Source organism: Sciurus vulgaris (genome assembly GCF_902686455.1).
Source record: "Sciurus vulgaris genome assembly, chromosome: 14".
Classification (NCBI taxonomy): domain Eukaryota; kingdom Metazoa; phylum Chordata; class Mammalia; order Rodentia; family Sciuridae; genus Sciurus; species Sciurus vulgaris.
The window spans coordinates 6,870,080-6,893,869 of record NC_136475.1 but is presented as its reverse complement, the minus strand read 5'-3'; the positions used below and the strand labels follow the sequence as shown (position 1 = coordinate 6,893,869).

At 38.9% G+C, this 23,790-nt stretch overlaps 1 protein-coding gene across 3 annotated transcripts in view; it reads left to right on the top strand.

Annotated features, from left to right (window-relative positions):
* The first annotated feature begins 2,322 nt into the window (after window positions 1–2,322).
* ZC3H6 (zinc finger CCCH-type containing 6) overlaps window positions 2,323–23,790 on the top strand; it is a 61,051-nt gene continuing 39,583 nt past the window's right edge. Inside the window, exon 1 of one of the 3 annotated variants that reach the window (XM_079110645.1) lies at window positions 2,323–4,220. In XM_079110645.1, the coding sequence (XP_078966771.1) occupies window positions 4,189–4,220 (32 nt within the window). In that variant the 5' untranslated portion in view covers window positions 2,323–4,188. Of the gene's footprint in view, window positions 4,221–5,774; window positions 5,950–23,790 lie in introns of those variants that run through there. The other 2 variants (XM_079110647.1, XM_079110646.1) reach the window with 2 other exon arrangements.

Here is a 23,790-nt window from a genome sequence, read left to right as displayed (position 1 = left end):
TTTTTTCTAAATGCTTATAATAGAAAAGATACACCAAAATTAATGAGGAAGAAGTTAGAAAAGAATCACAAAGAAAGCATGAGTAAAGACATAACATAAGTAAGAGTGAAATAGGAACAATAAAGATAAGGGCAGAAAATAATGTCACACAGGAAAACTGAATTCCTTTAAAAAACCCATCAACCAAACAGATAATCCCCTGATGATATTAAAATCACAACAAAATGTGGTATAATGACATGTTAATAGAGTTTAAAATGGTAATAATAAAAAATACAAGCAAACTGTATTTGAAATCTTAGATGGCATGTGAAAAATCCTAGAAAATTTAGATAAAATGAATAAATTCATAGATCATGTATATTTCCCAAACTGATTCAAGAAATAAAAAGCTTAAATAGTCCTATAACTAATGAGAGAATGGAAGCAATGGTTTGAAAAATCTTTTCTTTCCAGAAAGGGGATGCCATGTTCAGATAGTTTAAAGCATATTCTTCTGAAGTTTGAAGGAATGGAACATTCCAGCTTTATGCAGACCCTTTCAGGTAATAATAACAAAAAGGAAGATTCCTAAACTCATTCTACAATGATGTAAAAAACATTAAAGGAAAATGACAGCCCTATTTCACTCATGAATATACATTGAAAAATATAAAAATAGTAACAAATAAAATCAAACACATGTTTAAAAATAAATAATGAAGTATGCTGGGTGCAATGGCACATACCTGTAGTAATCCCAGCAGCTCAGGAGGCTAAGGCAGGAGGACCAAAATTCAAAGCCAGCCTCAGCAACTTCACAAAGCCCTAAGCGACTTAGCCAGACCCTTTCCCCGAATTAAAAACATTAAAACAGGCTGGGGATGTGGCTCAGTAGTTAAGCTCCCCTGGGTTCAATCACCAGTAATGATAAATAAATAAATAAACAAACGAAAGTATACTGGAATTAGGTTTATCTCATGAACACAACATTTTCGTCTTACTATAAGAAATTCATAAGTAATTTGTAATGTTAGTGGATTTTACTCAACATTCTCCATTTGCCTGTTAGATTCACTCTCCCCATTCCATCCTGCTTGTGTCCCTGGAATCTGATCCCTGCTTCCCTTGCTCTGGGACTTCAGTTAGATCCAGTCAATGGCAGGCACTTGGGGTCAGAGAGGCAGAGTTCTTCTATGACCTCTGTGCCCTGAAAAACCTTACTTTGGTAGTGGTTGCTTGTCTTTTATCAGACAGAACCTCCCCACAACCCTGGCTATCTCTGGGTCCTGGTAGCAGGCTCAGGGCTGGAAAGACCCGTTGCTTCACTGTCCCTTCTGACTCACTGGTAGCTGACCACATCACTGCAAATAGTTTCACAGTTAAACTCTCTTCACTTGTTCCTTCCAATATGCTCTGTTTGTGCTGGGATCTGCATGATACACAAAGTAAAAGAGAAAATTATGTCATCATCTCAAGAGATGCCAAAAAATTTTTTTAATGAAATAAAATACCTATTAACACAAAATTCTTAGTAAATTATGACTAGAGGACACCTGATGAGTATAAAATCCCTAGACATCATCCTAAATGAGAAGACTTTAACAGAAATCCCTTTGAAAATTGGGAAACAAGACAAGGGTGCCCTGTCACTTCTTCTGTTTAGCATAGTATTAGGCTTCCTAGCACTGGAGATCCTGGCTGGTGAAGAAAAAGAACTCAGGAGCTGGGGCCTAAAGATTGGAAGGGAAAAAAATAAAGCTAGAGCCGGAGTTCAGCTCAGGGGTAGACCATGAGCTTAGCATGTGCAAGGCCCTGGCTTCAACCACTGCTATCAAAATACGTTAACAGGGCTAGGATATAGCTCAGTTGGTAGAGTGCTTGTGTCACAAGCACAAGGCCCTGGGTTCACTCCCCAGCACCACACACACACACACACACACACACAAAAAAAAATTAACAAACAACACTTTCACACTTAACTTAAATAAAATATTAAATTTATGGTAACTTGTAATGCAGCAATAGACAACTAATACAAATACCAAATTCTTAGGAATAAATCTATGAAAGAAGACATCTATAGGAAAAAATAATAAACTAAGAGATGTGACTTCTGACTATATGGAAAGATATTAAATATTCATAAATGAAAGTTATTCTTATGCAATTGTCAATTTCCAAATTGGCCAACAGATCCAATGCAATGCTGATTAAAAAAAACTCAACAAGATTTGTTCGTAGAAGTTGATAATTCTAAGTTTGTATTAAATTCTGAATTCTAAACAGCTACTTCTAGACTAGATAGCAAAGTTTAAGAGGGAAGGGCTGAACATCGCCAGGGTACCCATCAGTTATTGTCCACTGGGAGGTCATCAGGGAACAAGAACTAGAAAAGATATATCTTGCTCTTTACTAATGATGGAACTTGCCAACTTTATCAGTATCTAAATCTTGTTCGGAGGCAACATTTTTAAAGTACTTTTTTCAAAGACTGGGTTAACAATGTACTGATTCCTGGATTTCAGGGTGTGTGTGGGGGAGTGTATGTGTGTGTTTAAATTTTCCAATGGATGTGAATAAACAAATATTTATGGTCCTCAATGCAGCAAGGGTCAGAGGACAGATGAACACCTATCACTAACTGTCTCTCCAAATCTCTCCCCGCTTCCCTGGGATTTAAATCCACTCTAAGCCTTATGCTGGTAGTCACGCAAAAAAGAATTATTAACCGTTTATCTCAAAGGCCTTTGGATAACTGCAAAGAAATCAGCTGTACTACTTGTACTTACAATTAGACCAAAGTTCACTAAAATAGTTACAAAGGCTCCTGATAATGTATTGTAACCCCCAAAAGCTAACATTGTTTCTCAAGACAAAATATGTTTGCTTTTTGAACGTTTTCTATAAACGTACTCTGGAGGCTATTACGTATTACAGGGAAATGTGGCAACCGCCTGCAGAATTATCAGTACAGGTTGTCATCTGTGCGTTCAACTTAAAAAACAAAACATTTCTTTTCTCCCAAGCTTCAAGTCTAATCTACTCATTGCAGTTGTTTCTGAATGCACTCCATTACGAGGCAAAGGCAAGGAAAGTCAAGATACTTGGAAAATTAACCAAGTCCATCATTTTAATAAAAAGCAAGGACTTTTCTCCTGAACGAAGTAGCGCGCTACATTAAATAGGCCAAAACGCCGACCTGTCTTTTACGCATTTTTTCTGAGTGCACATTCCGCCATTCCTACGTTTCAAGAAGTGCAGTGGCTCCTTAGGAAATATTCGCACCTTATCTTGCACATTCCCACGGAATGACGGAATCGTGCGATTGTTTTACAGGTATTTGGTCATCAAGCCGGGACCGGGTAAAGTCAGGGTTGGACACGCGCGGAGGCGGCCAGCCGGGCTCGCCCAGCGTGGAGGAGGCCGCGTCTCCGCTATTTCAGCAACAACGCGTTTCTTTCTAAAACGATGGCTCCTGAGCCTGCGTTCCTTATTCCCAGCCGGCTAAGGGCTCGGTTATTTGTGGAACCGCAGCTGCTGGGCCGGGGCGGGCGTCCCGAGCAACCCGCGGCCCAGGAGAGCCCGGCACGCGGGCGCGCGAGCCCCGCGCCGCCGACCCCGTCGGACCACGCCGCTCTGGCAGCCCCGTCTCCAGGCACCCGGTTGCTCCCTCCGCGCTGCACCGAGCAGGTTGCAGCCCCGCCGCTGGAGGTGATCGACGGGCAGCCTCCTCCAATGGCCGCCGCGCTCGGCCCCGGGGGCGGGGCCGGGGCCGGGCGCGCGGAGGGATCTCGCCCGCCCTCTAGTCCCGGACCAGGTGTTGCGGCCGGCGCCATTTTCTCGAGCCTCCTGTCTCGGGTGCCGCCATGTTGGTGAGGAGAAATCACCGTTACGGCCACTGTCCAAATCCCCGCGTCTCCGCACGCCGCCCGCCCGCTCCCACGCCTCAGCCACCGGCGGCGGATAGAGACTAGAGCGGCAGCGCCGGCAGCGCGGGCCGTTGCCCCGTGTGTGCAGTTAGAGCCCCATCTCTCTGGCGTGGTGGTTAATAGACTGGAAAGTCTGTGTGTGTCGCTCACTAGTAACCGTGAGTTTTTACCACCTCGTCACCGCCGGCGGCGGCCGGGAGCAGCACCCGCGGGCGGCGCAGGGCCTCCCGCCGCCGCCGCTGCAGCGCCCTGCAGCCCCGCCCCGTTCTGACCAAACATGACAGACTCTGAACACGCAGGGCTCGGCAGGTCGGGACCGTCTGTCTTTCTGTCGGATGAGGAGGGGGCGGGCGCGGGGCGGGCGGGGCCGGGCGCCCCTGCATGACTCGGACGTCTCTGTGTGGCTCCGTCGCCGCCGCGGCGCGCCCCGGCCCGGCGCGGCCGGCGGGGAGGCCGCCCGCGACCCCCGCCCCGCCGGCCGCCGGCCCGGCCCGCCCGCGGCCCGCCGCCGCGCCGGGCGCTCCGCGGCGCCTGGCCGCCCGACCGCCCGAGCACGCCCGGAAGCAACGCGCTTGCGTTTAGGAGATGCAGGCGCCCCGGCCCCGCGCCGGGCCTCGTGCCAGGGGCAGCAGACCCCAGCCCTGCGGCCGGCGCCGGGCGCGGACGCCCCCGCCCCACCCCAGGTCTTGTCCTCCGTGCAGAAGCCCCCACCCCGCCCTAGGCCCTGCCCTGGGCGCAGAAGCCCCCACCCCAGGCCCTGAGCGGGGTGTGAAGCCTCCAGCCCCGCCCGACCCTTTAGGTGCAGGAGCCCCCTCACCCCTGCCTTGTGTTAGGTGCAGAAGCCCCCACCCCAGGCCCTGAGCGGGGTGTGAAGCCTCCACCCCCACCCGACCCTGTTAGGTGCAGGAGCCCCCTCACCCCTGCCTTGTGTTAGGTGCAGAAGCCCCCACCCCGCCCTAGGCCCTGCCCTGGGCGCAGAAGCCCCCACCCCAGGCCCTGAGCGGGGTGTGAAGCCTCCAGCCCCGCCCGACCCTTTAGGTGCAGGAGCCCCCTCACCCCTGCCTTGTGTTAGGTGCAGAAGCCCCTGCCCCACCGCACCCCAGGCCCAGCGTTAGCTGCAGAAGCCCCTGGCCCACTGCACCCCAGGCCCAGCGTTAGCTGCAGAAGACCCCAGCCCCACCCCAGGCCCAATGGTAACTGCAGAACTCCCCCGCCTTGTATTAGGAACAGGAGCCCTGAACCCCACCCCAGGACCTGTGTTAGGTACAGAAGGACCCCGCCCCAGGCCCTGTGTTAGCTTGTTTTACCTCTTGGAATCTGGAAGGGCAGGTTTCACCTTAAATACGCTAACAGGAAAATCTTAGACTGCAGATCTTAGCCCAGTTTCCTCCTAAAGTCAAAACTCCACTGATTATTCATCCTAGCTCGATTTTCTAGATGCTGTGTGTCACTGGAACTTTCATTAAACAGATTCCCGTTTCCTACTTCACTTTTGCTGTGCTTTAAGAGGCGCATCTTTGGTCCCATTTAACTGTTTGGGGGCATTTGCAAAGTATACTTTAGCACACTTAAGTTTTGGTTAAATTTCAAGTTCCCATTCACATCTTAATCATTTAGAAAGGGTGACTTTCATTCATTAAAACTACTGGAACAAAATCCCTTGCATCTGATTCTTATTTAGAATATAAATTTGAAAATCTAGACCCTCACCATTAAGCCATTGTGATTAGAAGTAGTCAAAAGTATACATTGTATTCTAGTCTAGTTTATATGAGAATTGCTGAAGTTTACCTGTGGAGTAATGTGATCTGCTTGTGGTAAAGCATTGCAAACACTTTTTTTTTTTTAAACCTAGAAGCAAAAATCACAAACATTGAAATCTGAAATATCGAAATATTTGGCAATCTCAAGAAGCTTAAAAGTGTGAAACAACTTGAGTACTGTAAAAATAAAAGTAGATCCCCAGAAGACAAGTAAATCAAATGTGTAGTAATTTTTAGAAAGTAATGTGTACTCTCAGAATTATAGTTACATATAAGTAAGTTTGCACTCCACACATTCTTCATGATTTTTTTGCATTATGTTTTTGGGGGGGTACTGGGAGTCAAACCCAGGGCCTCGCACTTGTGCTCTATGACTGAACTTCATCCCTGGCCCAACATTTTCTTTTTTTTCCAAAAGAAAATTCTTGGAATGGTTAACTAATGCCTTCAAAAGTTTCCCACTCTGAATATTTGGATAAACCAATGATGGAGTTTTGTTAATGAAACCTAAAAGCAATACTTTTATATGAAAGAAGGAAATCTGTTCTCATCTGTTAGTGGGCAAAATAACTTCAAATGTAGGGTTGTGTGTTCTACATAATGAAGAAACCAAGTCACCAAATTTAGGGATCAAAAAATAATTCTGCAAGTAAGGAACTGTGATTCCATACTTTAGAATTTGAAATTTTAAAATACTGATTTAGAGGTTAAAATGAAAACTTTAAAGAATTCTTTGTAAAATGTGTTAACAGCTTGGTAATAGGAACTAAAGATTAGTAGTAGAGATAGTTTGCCTATAGTTTTAAATTAGGACCAAGAAAATACTTTCTAATTAGCTCCATTTTAATTTATCCAATTGATAGGAAGCAAAAAAGGTTTTTTTTTTTTTTTTTTTTTTTCCCATACCTTTGGCAACTTAAAGACTACTGTATGTAAAAACAGTGAACAAGAAGTCAGGAGAGCTAGGTACAGTGGAGCATGCCTGTAATCCAAGCAGTTTGGGAGGATGGTGAGTTCAAAGCCAACCTCAGCAACAGCAAGGCACTAAGTAACTCAGAACCTGTCTCTAAATAAAATAGAAAAATAGGACTGGGGCTGGGGAGATAGCTCAGTCAGTAGAGTGCTCCCCTTGTAATCACAAGGCCCTGGGTTCGATCCCCAGCACTGCAAAAAAAAAAAAAAAAAAAAAAATAGGACTGGGGGTGTAGCTTAGTGGTAGAATACCACCGGTGTGCAATCTCTGGTACCCACCTGTCCCCTTCCCCCCCCAAAAAAAAATAAGGAGAAAGGGTTCTAGCTTCAGCTTTGTAACCACTTAGTTTTGTGAACTTGAGCAGGCCTCATTTCTTAATTAATAAGATGGTTCTACCATAAATTTTCAAATTCTGCAGATCAGTGGTTCTCAACCTTCCTTAGAGAGTAGAGGTCCTCTTTCCATTGGTCTGGACCTCAACCAGGATTTTAAGATTTTGAAAAGCTGTCCAGGAAGTTCTAATATGTGCCAACTTAAGACCAGTGTTTTAAGTCAACCAGCGTTTCCCAGTATTAGCTTGTCAGACTCATTTTGATCAGGAACAAAGATTTCATCCTCCCCAGAGCAATAGAACTAATCTCTAGAGTAGGTTTGTGGTAATCTGTATTTTTAACAAGCATCTAGATTATTCTTAAGAAATTTTATGGACCAATGAACTCATCTGTGGATTCTTCATATATTTTGTGCTTCTGTATTTAGCTATTTTATAATAGAAATTTCTGTGAATTTGGTGAAGGATATATGAAATTTGGTATATAGAGCTAGGTATTAGCTCGAGGATTTTTTTTTTTTTTTGACAGTTTTGAAAATTTAAGGTATATTGCATGTGCAGGAAAAAAGCAAAATCTGATTTATATTATGGCTTTGATTACAAATTAAAATATCACTTGTAATTTTCAGAATAATGAGATCCCAAATGTAAATGGAATTCATAGAATGCAGTTTTCTCCCCTTCAAATGATTATTTCTGGTACATATTTTATGTGGTGTGTTGCACAAGATTTAGTTGCCAAAATGCACTCTACTGTCATGTATAACCAGTTAGAACAAATTTCCCAATTTTGCTAGAATATTAAAAAAGATTTATTTGCCAAATGAGTTACTTTTAAAAAATATCCATTTGGTGTACTTTCCTTTAAATATTTTTTATGCCTGGAGTGAAAACATTGTATTTCATGAAGTGCTGTCAATATAACACAACCTAAGAATAAGCTGGTAGATATGTAGAACGTTAGTATTCTACACAAGCCTGGAGCCTAGTTTCTAAAGGTCTTTAGAAGTAATAGAGATGGAGAGACTGAAGATAGGGAAAGTCAAAGGAAGGTAATCCTTGACTCTTTTCATTCAGTTCTTCTCTTTTGTTCACTTTTCTCAGGCACAGTTCTAGCAACCCTTTCAGCTAGCTGCTGACCCAATTAAAACAATTCACAAACAACTCTTTCGATAAATGGTGCTGGGGATTGAACTTAGGACCTCATGCATTCTCGGCTAGTGCTCCACCACTCACCTACACCCGTCAACCTTACAAACAACTCTTGAAAGTTAAATACTGAGTCCCTACTTTGGACACATCTCCAACAAAGTAGGAAAAGATGAATATAACCCAAGTAGTTATAGGTTGTTTTGAAATATTCTAATGGTAAAAAGTTTTGCAGGGCTTGCACCAGAGAAAAAGATGAGTTAACTGGTATAAGAGTTTACCGTTCTTTAACTGATAGGAGGTATGAATAATACTTTCCTTTGGGAGAGGATATTATTCTTTGCCCATTATGAGCAGCTTCCCTACTTTTTCTTCCCATTCAGCTTTCCTTCCTCCTGTAACACAAAAATAACAAAACTTCAATTAGTAAGATTTGTGGTTCACACTCCTTCCCAGCCCCCCAAATGGATTGAGGTCTTGCCAAGAGACTGTACTGGAGAATCTAAGGAGATGAGAATGGAGATGATTATGCTTTCCATTTGTGATGTGGCTTTCATTTCTCTCTTGCATTTATCTCACATGGTGGTAATTATGGTAGTAGTATAATGTTTTAATTTGTCCAGGATCTCACAGATAAAGACTAGGTAACAATCAGTATGTAAACTACTTGCACTATTATTTTTCATTCTTCATTAAGTTTGCACAGGGAAGTAATGGAATAAGTTCTGGCCTTCAATTCTTGAGTAGTTTGGAATTGTAATGTGGCACATTTGAGAGAGCCCTCCAAAATCTGGTTTTGATCCTAATCTTTTTTCTAACTTGGTTAGTGTTCTCCTATTTTTCTTATTTGTGAAATAGTAGTTGAATTAGATTATAATTTCTCTTTTTACTTGAAAAAGTCATTTTTAATTTTAAAAATTGAAGCTGCCTTTTCTCAGGTTAGAGTTCACTTTATATTCTATACAGCATCTGGTTTGTAAATTAGTATGGTTAGTGAAGTGTGCCTTTCCCGATTAGCCATTAGCTTATATTTGATTCCTGAATCTTGATTTAACTGTTGCTGAAATTATCAAAGTGAGTTTTTCTTTAGCATATTCAGGTTTGATGTTGGAAAGCACTGTGACTCATAAGAAGACATTTTCTTTCTCCAGTCTCTTACAACAAATTGTTTCATTCTTTTAAAATATTATTCATTAAATTTTCATTCAACAGACTTATAGAATTTCTACTCTGCTAATGATGGTGTTAAACACTGGTGAACTAAATTTGGGTATAGCATTATGAACTTGCTCTCTAGGATCTTACAGTTTAGTCAGAGAAACAGATTGCTAACTACATGGGGGCACCAGTAGCACGCTAGAGGTTTGAACTGAGTGCCATGGTGGTACAGATGAGGGCTTTGGGGAGTCACTGTGGAATAACTAGGTCTGGAGGATGAATAAAAGTTTGGTCAAGTGGAGGTAAAGATGTGTGTATGACAAACACAGAGAAAGGACATGGCCAGAGTGGTTAAAGTGTTAGTATGTGGAGAGTATACAACTACTTTGGGAAATGAAGAGGCTTAATAAATTTGGGACCAGATCCATCCCTTAAAAAAATCGTTTTTTTTTTTAAGCGAGAGAGTAATCAGTGCATGTTTTGGTATGTTACATGGGGGTTCAGGGGAAGTGGACTACAGTAGGGGAGAGCAATACAAGGAAAACAAATCCAGAGGCTTTTTAGGGAACACACCAATAAGGAAAATAATCCTTACTATAAGGCGCTTACATTTTGTTGAGAGGACAAAAAACACTTTTTAGATAGTGATAAAGCAGAAAGGGAGATGAGTCCTATGGGTGTAGGCAGGATATTTCTATTTTCAATACAATGTTTGGAGAAGCACTTACTGAAAGAGTAATATTTGAACAAAACCCAAAAGCATGAGAGCAATTCAAGCCCAGAACATAAGGGGAAAAAGCCTTCCAGATAAGAATGAGTGGTAGAAAAAGCCTGGATTTAGGAATGAGCCTGGTATGATTAAGGAAAAAGCAAGGGAACATTGTGGTAGAGAAGAAGAGTAAGCAAGGGGAGAGTAGGAGAGATGAAGCTGGGTAGTGGGTGATTACAAGGCCTTGTGAACCATTGGATGACCTTGGATTTCACCCAGATGTGGGAGCCTCTGGGGGATTTGAACAGATGAGGAACAGGATCATCAGGACCATGCTATGGTGCATGAGTAGGAAAAGGGATCTGCAGTTAGCGGTAAAGGTGACAGACAGGGATGGCTTAGGCCAAGGAGTGAAGATCATTGAATTTTGGGTATGGTTTGATTGGAGATGGAACCCATAGGGTTGCTGGTGGAAAGAATGAGCAAAGCTGCTGTAAAAGTCTAGAAATGAGTTGATGAAGACCTCATCAAAAGCATTGGCAATGAGGGAGTGACCACAGGGCAGAATTCATGAGTGATTTCTTAGCATTGATAGAATTAGAGATAATTAGCTGGGAGTTTTTAGCTGAGATGTCAGTTGAAATGAATGGGATCATCCAGGTAGGCATGTGTCCTTAGTCATGGAGAAAAGGTTGGAAGGTTCTGGAAGCCAAAGGAGAAAGTTTCAAGGAAGGGATGATCACATAGCAGTAAAGGAAAGTAAGGGTTAAAAATAAGTCACTGGATATACATTATCTTAAGTGAGCCCCATTTTAATAATTGAATATAAGTGCTCCTGGGTTTTCAAACTGGTGGCCTTCAGGCTCAGAATCTATACACATCATTGTTTGCCTGACAGAGTGTTTTAAAATACGAATGCTTTTAAGTTTTGACTTCTGTTTTCTTCTCTTCACAGTTTTTTCATTCATGTATACTCTGCAGACTCTCCACCCAAGGTGTACTTCACTCATTTAGGTGACCTGCCTGACCAGTGTAGGTGTTTGAGTTTGTGATTCTTTGTTATGCATTAGACTTTTCGCTGGGACAGACTGCCTACCAGAAGGCCTCACATGGGTGGGCGATGTGGAGCTTACCAGGCCAGACCTTCGGTCCAGGGCTGCCAGCATATTTTGTGCATCAGCCAACCTGTGGTCCTGTAGCTAGAGGCCCTGTCTTGCTTTTTCAGGTTCAGAAACTGATCAGCCTCGGGGCTGTTCACTTGGAAATGTTAAACGCATGCTCAAAACTAATAACTGTGGCTGGCATTTATTTGTTCACTTGCTGTGTCACAGGTACTGTTTTGCTTTATGTAACTTATTGAATCATTACAACAACCTAGATAGAAGGCCTGTTATTAGTCCCTCTTTTTTACAGAAGAGGAAGCAGAATGAGGAAGTAGATATGAAGAGACTGATAAATTCCCCAAGGTCACAAAATATATCAGTAGGAACTCTTAACTTCAGAGCCCACATTTATATCAGTATACATCCCCATAATATTACACATAAAATCCCCAGAATTACACATAAAAATGCCGGTTAAATCACATGAAATGAGGATAACATGTTTGCATGAGAGAGTATATTTTTTCCATATAGAATGCTATAGGGAAAACCAAATTATCAAGAGTTGCCTAAAGAACAAGAGCGTGGGATTAGAACAAGAGAGTTGGTTATAAATGATGGAGTTTAAATGGCATCAGGCTCTGGTAAAGTGATATTCCCATCTCCAGAATGTACCTGTTAAGCAGTTATTTGCATTTCTCTGTCTTACAGGGCATCTTTTCTCCTGGGTAGTGCTTATGGGGGCATTGCTCACATTTGTCATTATGCTTCTCTTTCATTGTTTCCATTTCTGGTAAATACAACTCCTTTCGTTGCATGTTTATATCTTAACTTTAGTTGTGATCTTTGATTTGGTCCTGTGTGCCTAACTTCCTAATATCTGTTATGGCTTATCTTTTTTTGGTTTTATGGTTGACTTCTTGAGGACATTCTTAGTTCCAATATCTTCCTAGGGGTGGTTGGGTTCTGGGAGGTGTTATTTGACCCCTGATGTCAACGAAAGTAGTCACTAAATGACTTTAACAATTATAGCAGATTATTATTACTTTTGGCAAAGAGTCATTTTATGTGTTTTCTTTTACTTGTTTTTAATGTGAGTTCTGTCTTAATATTTAAATAACTGTTTTACTACTTAAACGAGTATATCAACCCATATTCTTTTTTTTTTTTTTTTTTTTTTTTTGGTTCATGGGATTGAATACAGAGGTCCTTAACCACTGAGCCACATCCCCAGTGCTATTTATTTTTATTTTGAGACAGGGTCTTGCTAAGTTGCTTAGAGTTTCACTAAAGTTGCTGAGCCTGGCTTTGAACTTGTGATCCTCCTGCCTCAGCCTCCTGAGTCACTGGGATGTACAGGTGTATGTCACTGTTCCTGGTTCATAACCACATTCCTTAAGTGGAAAATAAATGAACAGATCAAGTGCCAAGTAGTTTTTAAAGAGAGCCCTAAGTTGTTTATTAAAAGTATTACGTAAAACTATGTAAATCAATCACAACCTGTTCATTCACTTGGTGCAAAAATAAAGAACCTAGATTTGGAACTCTCATAATACTCAATATAGTACACATATCACAATTTATAATTCTACATACTTCACTTGGTACATATAGGCAGAGCAGGTATTCTATCTTTATTTTATAGTTTAGGTAACAGACTCAAGAGACTTTAAGACTTATATGAGATGACTGAGCAGCTTGAGTGAGAACCACAACCTGTCTGTGGCATTTAATTTCCCTACTTTTTTCCATTACTTCAAAATGACAGTTATTTTGCTATCAGTTGGAATATTGGACACTTGTTAATATGTCCATTTTTTTCATATTACTGAATTACAGATAATTTTGTCCTGGGTTATTATACATTGATCTCACATGATCTTTTGCCTCTAAATTGAAGTAAAATATGATGCCTTTTTAAATCTTAAAATATTCAAAATTAAATTTATGAAGAATCATTATCTTCACATTATATTTTTAAGAGAATATAAAGTCAGTTAAAGCTAGCTGACTTACATCTGCAAATTCTTAGCTTAGAAAACAGGAATTCTCGTGTATACAAATTTCAGCCTATTAAGGGAATTCATTAAAAATACATAAAGAATTAACACCTCTTTTGCTTGAGTTTTCCCTGCTTACTGGCAGTGGATAATAAAATGTTGCTAGCTCCCTGGTGCTTGTGTGTGGGGTTGAGTTCTTTACCTTTGCTGGCAGACCTTTAAGGGTGGTTGTGGGTTAATTTCTGCATTCTTAAAATATATAAGATTCTGTTTTAAAATTATTTTTATATAAACAAATCAAAGTGGAAGTGACTAATCCATGACATAAGAAATACCTACATATTTTGGCTGTACATATATTGTACCATATATTCCCTCAGTTTTTTTTTTTTTTTTTTTTTTTAATGCCAAGTGGCCAGGTGTGAAAACCAACATATGCTCAAAGCTGGAGCTAAAGTCAGTGTCCTCACCACAGAGTAAACTTTTGGCATATGTGAAAAATATTTTCCCAGAAGTTCTTACCATTTGTTTTTGGAAGTTTTGTTACAGATCTCATTTATTTTTACTTACTTATTTTTTGTGGTACTGTCGGTTGAATCTGGAGATTCACTCAGCTACATCCTCAGCCCCTTTTATTTTATTTTGTCCTGCTGAGTTACCCAAGCTGGCCTCAAACTTGAGATGCTCCTGCTTCAGCCTCCCAATCACTGGGATTACAGGCATGCACCACCAGGCCTAGCAGTCTCATTAGACCTTAGACATTAAGGTCTAATAAGAATTATTTCTTAGTGCTGCCTATTACTAGATTGTTCTCATGATTGTTTTAATGCACATGATAGATATTAAATAGAGGGTCTGTTTTATTTCTAACAAAACAGTTGGAAGAACTTTTTTTCCTGTAACATCTGTGTGTGTGTGTGTGTTTGTGTTTGAAGTGGCAAAGTTAACCTTGCTTTTAATTCATCCAAAGAAGATGTGAATAATCTCCAAGTAAGATTTTTTTCTTGGAAAATTTAATGGGATAAAATAACTTAAAGATAATCTTTAGAAGTAGCATACACAGACAACAGATTAGAATTATGATATATAATATCTATTATTCTGCTTAATTTTTTCACTAAAAAATTTATAATCACTTGTTAACTGAGAAAGGATATTCTTCCTGAAGTCATTAGCTAACTCTCAGTTTTATTGCACTCTTTTAATTTGCCTACTTAAAAATTGAATTTCCCTTTTACACAAAATTGTGACATTTTCCTTTTGCATTAATGCTTCATCTAACTCATGAAAAATTTCAGCATATAAAGCGCACAAATTTTTATTCCAAGTTGTGCCTATACACCTTAATTTTAAAAATGAATGCTAATTATAAATCTAAATGATGTGAATTTTTCATTTTATATAATGATAACCATATGATCAGGCAAACCCCGATTTTGTGACATTCTGACATACGAGAAATGACCGACCTTGGCAGATTTGGAGAAGCTCACTTAAGCTGAATACTTGGAATATGGGAGACTTTCAGTGCGACATCTGAATACTTCATGATGATAGGAATTGCCTGGGGGAGCAGACTAAACTTGGCCTATTCTTCTTCCTTTCTGCTTTTACCTGTCCTAGATAGTTTTTCACTGTTATTTTCCAAAGGAAAATTATTTTTTATATAAACAAATTAAAGTGAAAGTGAATAACCCATTGACATAAGAAATACCTACATATTTTGGCTGTACATATATTGTACCATATATTCCCTCAATTTTTTTTTTTTTATTTTCCAAAGGAAAATAAGAGAAATTTCTCTGTAGAATCCCTGCTGCTTGAATTTATAGCCTTCCCCAATTCCATTTTGTGAAAGTACTGGTAGTCTAGTATACATGTTTTATTCAGACTTGACCATTTCTGATAAAACACAAGGAAAGGAAACTTCAGTTGAAGGCTGTCTCTAGAAACTGCTAGGGGATTACTGAAATTGATTTTGCTTAATCCTTTAATTACTTGGTTATGGTTAAGATGATTGATTAATCCCATTCTGTAGAGGAGAAGACTAGATATGAGAGGGATAGGGCAATTTGTCAGTTTTTTATAGGTAGTACATGATTGGGAAACAGAATCTGAACACATTGATTTTAGAGCTTCTTAATCATCTATCTTCCTGTGATTTTTAAAAAGTAATCAGTTTTAACATGCTACAAGTTGAAAGCACTGTTTTTGTTTAACACTTTTATTTTAATTTCCAGGTTCAGGCGACCTCATTTTGCCAAAATCCTGGGTGCTTGTTAAATGAGTTTTTTGGTTTTTGTTGGGTCCGCTTTAACTGTAGGGGAAAATTGTTATTCTGGCAGCACTAACTTCCCTGCATTCTGTTTTTTCTTATGGATATTGGTACTTCGCTTTATTTGTTTCTTTTAATTGAACTGCAAACCTTAGTAAAACATAGCAGTTTTTATTTCTTCCAGCATTCTTTTTTGCTTCTTCTGACTTTTATATGGAGACGCATTTTACAAAGTGGGCTGTTACTTAATCTGCATCACTTTTTTATCAGCTTCTCTGGGTCTCAGAAATGAAATAAGGAGACCCATTTTCCAGTTTTGTATGTTTTTCTTTTTTCTTTTTTTTTTTTTTTTTTTTTTTTTTTTTGTGGTACTTGGGATTAAACCCAAGAGCATTTTACAACTGAGTTTACATCCCTAGTCCCTTTTTTATTTTGAGACAGTGTCTTGCTATACTGCTGAGGCTGGCCTTGAATTTGTGATCCTCCTGCTTCAGCCTCCTGAGTTGCTGGGATTACAGGTGTGCACCCCTGTTCCTGGTCTCTTTTTACCTCTTTAAAAAAATGTTTGCTAAAAGATTTGGACTAATGTTCTTTGAGCTTTTGAAAAAATAATGTTCAATAAAAAGAAAACTCTATAGCATCTTAGAAGTTCAAATCCCTTATTATTAATTCACCTGATCTACTCTGGAGGCCACCTAATAACTCTAGAAGAATTAAAACAATTCATATTTATTTTATGGTCCAGTGACATTAGCCGTGTCTCGGTTCCTATGGTATGTTATGCTTTTTTCACAGAAATTTTCCTCACAGAAGTTTCCTCTTTGTGCAGAGGTTCTTCCCCCTGTGCCCATCTCCAGGTTAACACCTCGTTTCTTTATCAGTGCTTCCTCAGGGAGAGCCTTCCATACTTCCCTGACAGATGGCTTGCTCTGAGCACTGTTTCCTCCTTCATATACTTGTATGGTTGTTAATTTTATATTTATTCGTGAGATTCTCTGCTCTCTCTCCCATCACTAGATTAAAAACTTCATGAGAGAAGAAACCTCGCCTCTTTGTTGTCATATTGTGTGTAGTTTACCATTGTCTCCCTACCGAGAAGGTGGTAAATAAATACATGAATAAATGAATAAATGGCTTTTTTTTTTTAAAAAGCTGGAAAGGTAAAATTCTTCTATACATACGGTTTAAAAAAAAAAAACATTTTGTTTTTGTTGTAGGTGGACACAGTACCTTTGTTTTATTTTTATGTGGTGTTGAGGATCAAACCCAGGGCCCAATTCATGCTAGGCAAGCACATTACCACTGAGCCACAACACCAGCCCACATACAGTTTTTAGAATTGCTAGTCCAGATGTTGTGGATTTCATCCCTGGATTATGTCAGAACATCAGACCATTGTATGCTTAGACAGTTTTACTTTGTTTCCTTATATAATTGCTTTTTCTTAGTTGAATCTTAGCTGTTTGTCTTTGGCTCAAATTGGGGTATGTTGTGAGCAATAAAATGTTATATTGATTTTATGTATACTCTTGAGCACAGTGTCCATCATATCAAGTACACAGTATATAATAACTTATCAGGTAATATTTATGAGGACTCAAAGGAGAAGTTTCTCTTTGTTATTTGAAGAAAAAAATACTACTCTTGGAGCAAATGGTCTCTTTTTTTCTTGGAAACACTGTTGTCTTATGCCTAATCTTTGTTTTGTGAAGCTCAGAGCCAAATTTGCAGTTTACATCTAAAAATTAGGGGTTTCTGGTATACCCCCATGAAAACTAATCTCAACCCATAGCCTCATCTTAATCTTTAGAAATTCAACTGTGATTTACTTACATGTTTTATAGTTTGTTCAATAAAAGACTATTAGTACCTTTCTGGGAATAATGCAAATGCCACCAGAACTTAAAAAAACAAAAGCTATGTTAATGTGCTTGCTGGGTAAGAAGTGAATTCAGTATGCCTCTTCACATTGGGCTCTAAAAATTTTCCCCTTTCATGTTTTTCTGCTTACGACATGAAAGCACAGCATTGCTTCAAGGGATCTGAGCTAGGATGTGAGTATCAGGCGTGCCTTGGGACACACATACGGAGAACTTGGTTTTGTTTTAACAGTTCCCTGACTCTGACACTCCCTTTATCCTGTAGATATAGAACAGGAAGTTGTGTGCTCACTGCTGTGCAGGATATGATCCTTATGAGACTTTTAACTGAAGGCCTTGCTCTTAACCTGACTGGATCAGAGCCCCTTCATTTTCCTTCATTTGCAAAATAAATTTTTGTATCATTGATGAAATAAAAGCTAAGTGAGCGCATATGTGACTCTGAAGACCAGGCATTAGAAAACTCGGACAAATAAGAGTAACCACAACTATTAGGAGGAGACACTGGAGGGTACTTAGGGTGGAAGACCAAAGGAGGAACCCCTCAGTATGAGCAGGAAATAGATCTCAAGAGTGGCTCTGAGTCTGCTGTTGATAGCTAAGCTGTATTCTTTTGGAGTTTGATTGTAGACTGGTCACTCTTCCATGTGGCACTATTCCATATAAAGTAGGAAGTATTAGCAGTATTTTGTAATTTTTTTCTTGGCTTCCCAGCAAGAAACCTAGATTCCACTCATGTATAACTACTTGGATCGGTGATTTTAGGTTAGTTTGTCATAATTCTAAGGTTTTATTTACCTTTTCAGTCAATATTATTAAAGTTTTGATCAGGAGGATGAGATTTGAACCCAGGGATGCCTTACCACTGAGCTGCATTCCTCCTAATACTTTTATATATACACACTTTATATCTGTAATACTTTATATATATATATATATACACTTTATATATACTTTATACATAAAAGTTTATATATCATACACCCACACGCACACACGGAGAGACAGAAATAGACACAGACTCTTGCTGAGTTGCTAGGATCTTGCTAAATTGCTGAGGTTGGCCTCAAACTTTTGGTCCTCCTGTCTCATCCTCCTGAATCACTGGGATTACAGGCATGTGTCATGGTATCTGACTTGATAAATTTTCAAGTTATATGACACCCATCCAAGATTAGTATCCTCAGACACTCCCAGGCAAGCATGTTCTGAAAACCTTGAGAAGGAAATTCATTTACTGCTCTATTACACTGGTACAGAGTTATGTAAGAAGTTGTTGTGCAAGTTAGGTTTTGATTAAGCAAATATGAGCAAATGTGTTATTGATTCAAGAAATAAAGATTAGGGGCTGGGGTTGTAGCTCAGTGATTGAGTGCTTGCCTAGCACAGGTGAGGCACTGGGTTTGATCCTCAGCACCACATAAAAATAAAGGTATTGTGTCCACCTGCAACTAAAAAATGTATTAAAAATAAGAAAGATTAGGAAGGTTACATATAGTTTAAAAAACAAAAGAGGTATTACTTATAATAGAAGTAAGAATTCTCCTTGGGCATGGTGATTCATGCCTATAATCCTAGCAGCTAGGGATGTACAGGCAGGAGAATGATGAATTGAAAGCCAGCCTCAACAACTTAGTGAGGTCCTGAACAATTTGGCGAGACCCTGTCTCAAAATAAATATAAAAAAGGGGCTGGAGATGTGGCTCAGTGGTTCAGTCCCCTGGGTTCAATCCCCAGTCCAAAAAAAAAAAAAGCTCAGTTATCTCTAGGATGGAGATTACTTACATAGAATTAAATGACTTTTGCAAAGGTTGTTGTGGGACTGTGGAGGGTTAGAATAGTTAAAAATTTATAATACTGCCATGTAGGGGCCACACATGCGTGTAATCACAGTACATGAGAGGCTGAAAGCAGGAGGATCACGAGTTCAAAGCCAGCCTCAGAAGTTTATTGAGACCTGTCTCAAAGTGAAAAAGAAAAAGGGTTGAGGATGAGTCTCACTGGTTAAGTGCCTCTGAGTTCAATCTCTAGTACCAAATATAAATGAATAAAAACAAGGAGTTGGGGATGTAGATAATGGTAGAATGCCTTGAGTTTGATCCCCAGGGAAAAAAAAAAGTATGCTGCACATGTGTGTGTATGTACGTGTGTATAATATTGCCCACATATTTGTGCTAAGTCTCATTCCTGGAGGAAACTGTATTTGGGTCGAGGCGTGAGGCTTTGACAGATTCAGGATTGGCTTGAAGAGTAAAACCAACCAAGTAAAAATTGCAGTAACTATACTCAGTCAAAAAGGTGTAATTAGAGTTTCTGTTAGCTAAATATACTTCAAACGGTATAAGAATGTAGTGGATAAAGGATAGGTTATAGGTGCTCAGATTTTTTTCTGTGGTAATTTGTAAAGAGAAGCTGTTTCTGAAGCTATAAATGATAACTGAATTAAGTAAGATAAGCCATCTAGGATATAAATATCCAAGGTCCAGTTTGGGGATAAACATAAAATCTCAAAACTTAGGCAGTTCTATCATGGCCCCAGCATGACCAGACAATGTTTACCTTGAAGCAAAATATGTAGTTTGGAGGGTAGGGAGTTAGTTTAGGACTTATGAGGACCATGTGTAAACTATATAGGTTGAGAGAGAAGACAGTAGGTATGGGAAGAACCTTGGCAGAACTAGTTATCTGTCAGGTATTTTGACTGGTTGAGCCAGTGGGATTCAGACACTTGGTTACATGGACAATAGAGGCACAACCTGCGTAGTGTCAGCTGCCTGTGTCTCTTGTCCCATGAGACAACTCCATGATCACCATGTGTAGTGGATGCTCTGTTGCTGAGGACCTATTTCCATACTAAAGCTAAACATTTTCCTTAGCCTGCAGCTGTGATAAATCTCAGACCTCACTGAAGGCCAGAGGGTGGATGAAAAAGGTTCCCAGCAGCCTCCCACGAAGTAGGGAGGCGGGTGAGGTACAGCTTGGTAGTAGAATCATGCCATATTCTGGAGGGTTGGAGGCAGTCTGCCCAGATGTAAGCCAGCCTGTGCTGAGCCTGGCCTGTGTGACCTCTGGAACCCATATAGTGCTGCAAGGCACCAGCATAAAGACACTTTCTACTTTATCACCATGCGAGGGAGAAATGATAGCATGAATGATAGTACAAAAGCATAGAAGGATAGTATCCCAAGTGGTGGTTTTAGGCCTCTGGGAAAGCCATGTTCTATGGTTTTAGGATAAGCACTTTGTATTATGTTGTCTGCTGCTGAGGAAATCCTGACACAGTCACAAATTGTGTGTATTGCAGTGATCATGTTAGCTTGTCTCAGGCAGTTCGTATTTGTGAGTAAGGTTTTGTAATGACATCCATCAGGAGTGCGTGTATAGTCTTATTGAGGCTTTTGTGTTTCTTCCAGAAAACTGAGTTTCTGATCTGTAGCTTGTAACAGGAGCCTTTAGGCAATTGTAAAGAAAAGGCAGAAACTACCTGTGGAGGTAAGACTGAATGGTTCAGGTTAATTTTTATCAGTAGCCAGCAATATCAGAATAGTGAAAATTAGAATCCTCTGTTGAGGCGTATCGGTCTGTAAGGATTTAGTGAGTAATTACCTTCAGAATAAGAACATAAGAATGGTGAGGATACTGACCAGTTTCAGACTCTTTTATTTATACCATAGCATATTATAGTTTGCTCCATTTGTCTCCAATCTTGAATTTTTTAGAGAAAAAAATGTTTTTTAAACAACAACTTTACTGAGATACAATTCACCCTTTAAAGTATGTAATCCATTAGTTTCCAGTATATCTGGAGTTGTGCAATTGTTATCTCTATCAAATTTTGGAACATTTTTATCACTTCCACAAAGAAACCCCAGACCTGTTGATAATCACTTCCCATTCTTCCCTCTAGTCTACCTGGAAACCCTTAATCTACTTTCTGTCTCTGTGGATTTGATTAAGAGTTAAACTCTTTAAAATGTAATTTTGTGTACTAACTGGATAATTATTTACCAGTGTCTGGTACATGAACGTGAATGTGCCACATTCCTGAAAAGAACATAATCACTCTTATTTCCATGTTAATAAGAAGTGACATTTATATATTTTTTTGACATATGAAGTGACATACTTATATATTTGGTGTGTGTGTGTGTGTGTGTGTGTGTGTGTGTATTTGACCTAGGAACTTCTCTTTTTGATTTATTAAGTTTTAAAAAAATGTTTGGGTTTAGTAAACAAAACAGTTCTGATAATAGTGTTGAACTCATTCAAAATCTAGAGAATTCTAAGTATTCTTAAGTGTCCTATTCTATTGGTTTTTCTCACGACCACAGAACTAGGTTAATATCTGATAAATTACTAGTTGCTCAATAAAGAAAGCTTTATTTTATTTTGATGACAACTGGAATTAGATAGAACACAACTTTCCTTCCATTAATCCTCTTCCCATTATGTTACACATACTTTCATATGTGCTCCCAACTTACTTTTTAAAGCACAAGGAAACAGTTCATAAACATGTGAATCATTGTTCTTTATTTCCTTTATCTTATTTTTGTAACCAAACAAATTTGTGTTTATATCTGTTCTTTTATGAATGCTGAAATGATAAATAGGCTAAGGGAGAAGACAGAAAAAAAATTGAAACTTCCAGTGTTTTATGCCTAGTAAGAAATTCAAAAAGCTTGTATTTCACATTTAAAGAATTGATGTAAAGTAGGACATAAATTTGCATGGAACATTTTCAGCTTGAGTGCTTGATGTTTTTAAATAGTGCTAGTCAAAATGCTAAATATGAGTTTCTGATTTCTAGGTGTAAGATTTTTTTATGCTTTAAGAAGCTCAAGTTGGAGGTTAGAGGTAGAAAGAAATAATCAACACCCATAGATCTTTTTTTTGTCATTTATATTTACAATTTTATTGAGGTATAAACATAGTAAAGTGAATGATTTTTAAATGTAGTACTGTATTAATTTTCATGAATTGTATGTGTTTATGTACTGGTAGTAATCACAACATAGATCAGTGTGCAGAATACTTCAATACCCCAGAAATCAGTACCTCTTTCTTTTCTTTCTGTCTTCTTTTTTTTTGGGGGGGGGGGGGGACTCTACATGTCCAAGAGGCAGTTGCTATTCTGGCTTCTGTCACTGTAGATGATTTTTGTCTGTTATTGAAGTACATACAAATGAACTTACACAGTAATGCTTTTGTTTGGCCTTTTTCACTCATTAGGTTTTTAAGACTCGTTCATATTGTTTTGTGTAGCATTGGTTAATTTTTTCTTCATATTATTATATAAATCACAATTTACATATCTGTTCACTTGTTGATGGAGATTTGGATTATTTAAAAGTTTTTAACTATTATTAGTAAAACTGCTAATAATAGTAAAAACTATTCTTGTCCTTGTCTTTTGGTGATTATATGCATTGATTTTCTTGGACCATAAAGTTTTATAGTTTTACAAAATTTCAGAACATTTTTATTAAAATAAACAGAATGCCAAGCCTGCTTCACGAGAAATTTTGAAGTCCATCTTGATTTTATAATAGAACCTGGGAAAAAATGACAATAATTCAACATTCACTTATGGGTGGTATCATGTACCTGTTCTATAATGCAAGAGTTAAGGATAGTATACGTTCAGTCATTCAGTAAGCAGACAGGTACCATGCTAGATGCTCTGGCTGCACATGTACCCAATGTTCACCAACCAATAAACAAGGCATTTGAACATAATGTGCAGTGTGCAGGGATGAGAGAAATGGAGGGATTTTGGAGGCTGCTTAGAATGGAGCATCTCACCTAAACCTGGTTGGTAAGGTGGCATCTTAGAGGAAATAACCTCTAAAGTGGGTCCTAAATATTCTGTTAGTATTAGCCAGGTAACAGAGATGGGTGGATACTGAGATAAGCCTGGTAGTGAGTTTTTAGACAAAGTTTAAGGCTCATGGACTTGAGAAATGGAAAGTAACTGGATAAGCAGAGAATTATAAAAAGGAGGTTCGATATCCTCAGTCCATAAGGGAACCAGTGAAGATTGTCTTTTTATTACATAAAACTTAAACAGATAAAGAATAGTAGAATGAATCCTCGTAGAGACGTCCCACTCCTGATCTGTCTTATCGAAGCTACTTACTCTATTCCCAAATTTGAGATATCATTATCGAAGATTTTTAGCTGAAGAGTGACATGATCTATTTTTCATTTTAGAAATTACACATTTCTAGTGATTTTAAATTGTCTTTAAAATGTACACACCACAGTTTGGGTATTTCTCATTTGCTGCCAGTTATACAAAGACCAGCATGTACTATTTGTAGTTTGTAGCTTTCAAACTTAAGTGTATGGAAGCATGAATAAATGTTAAAATTGTTTTATGTATTCATCCTGTATATCAGTTGGTTTATTTGCATTTAAAATAATGAACACTTTGGCTTCTATAACTATAAAAGTGTCATAATCAATATAAAAAGTCAGTTTTCCAAAATAGCAAAGATATTAGTATTTGGAAAGTGGAATTAAATGTGTAATTTTA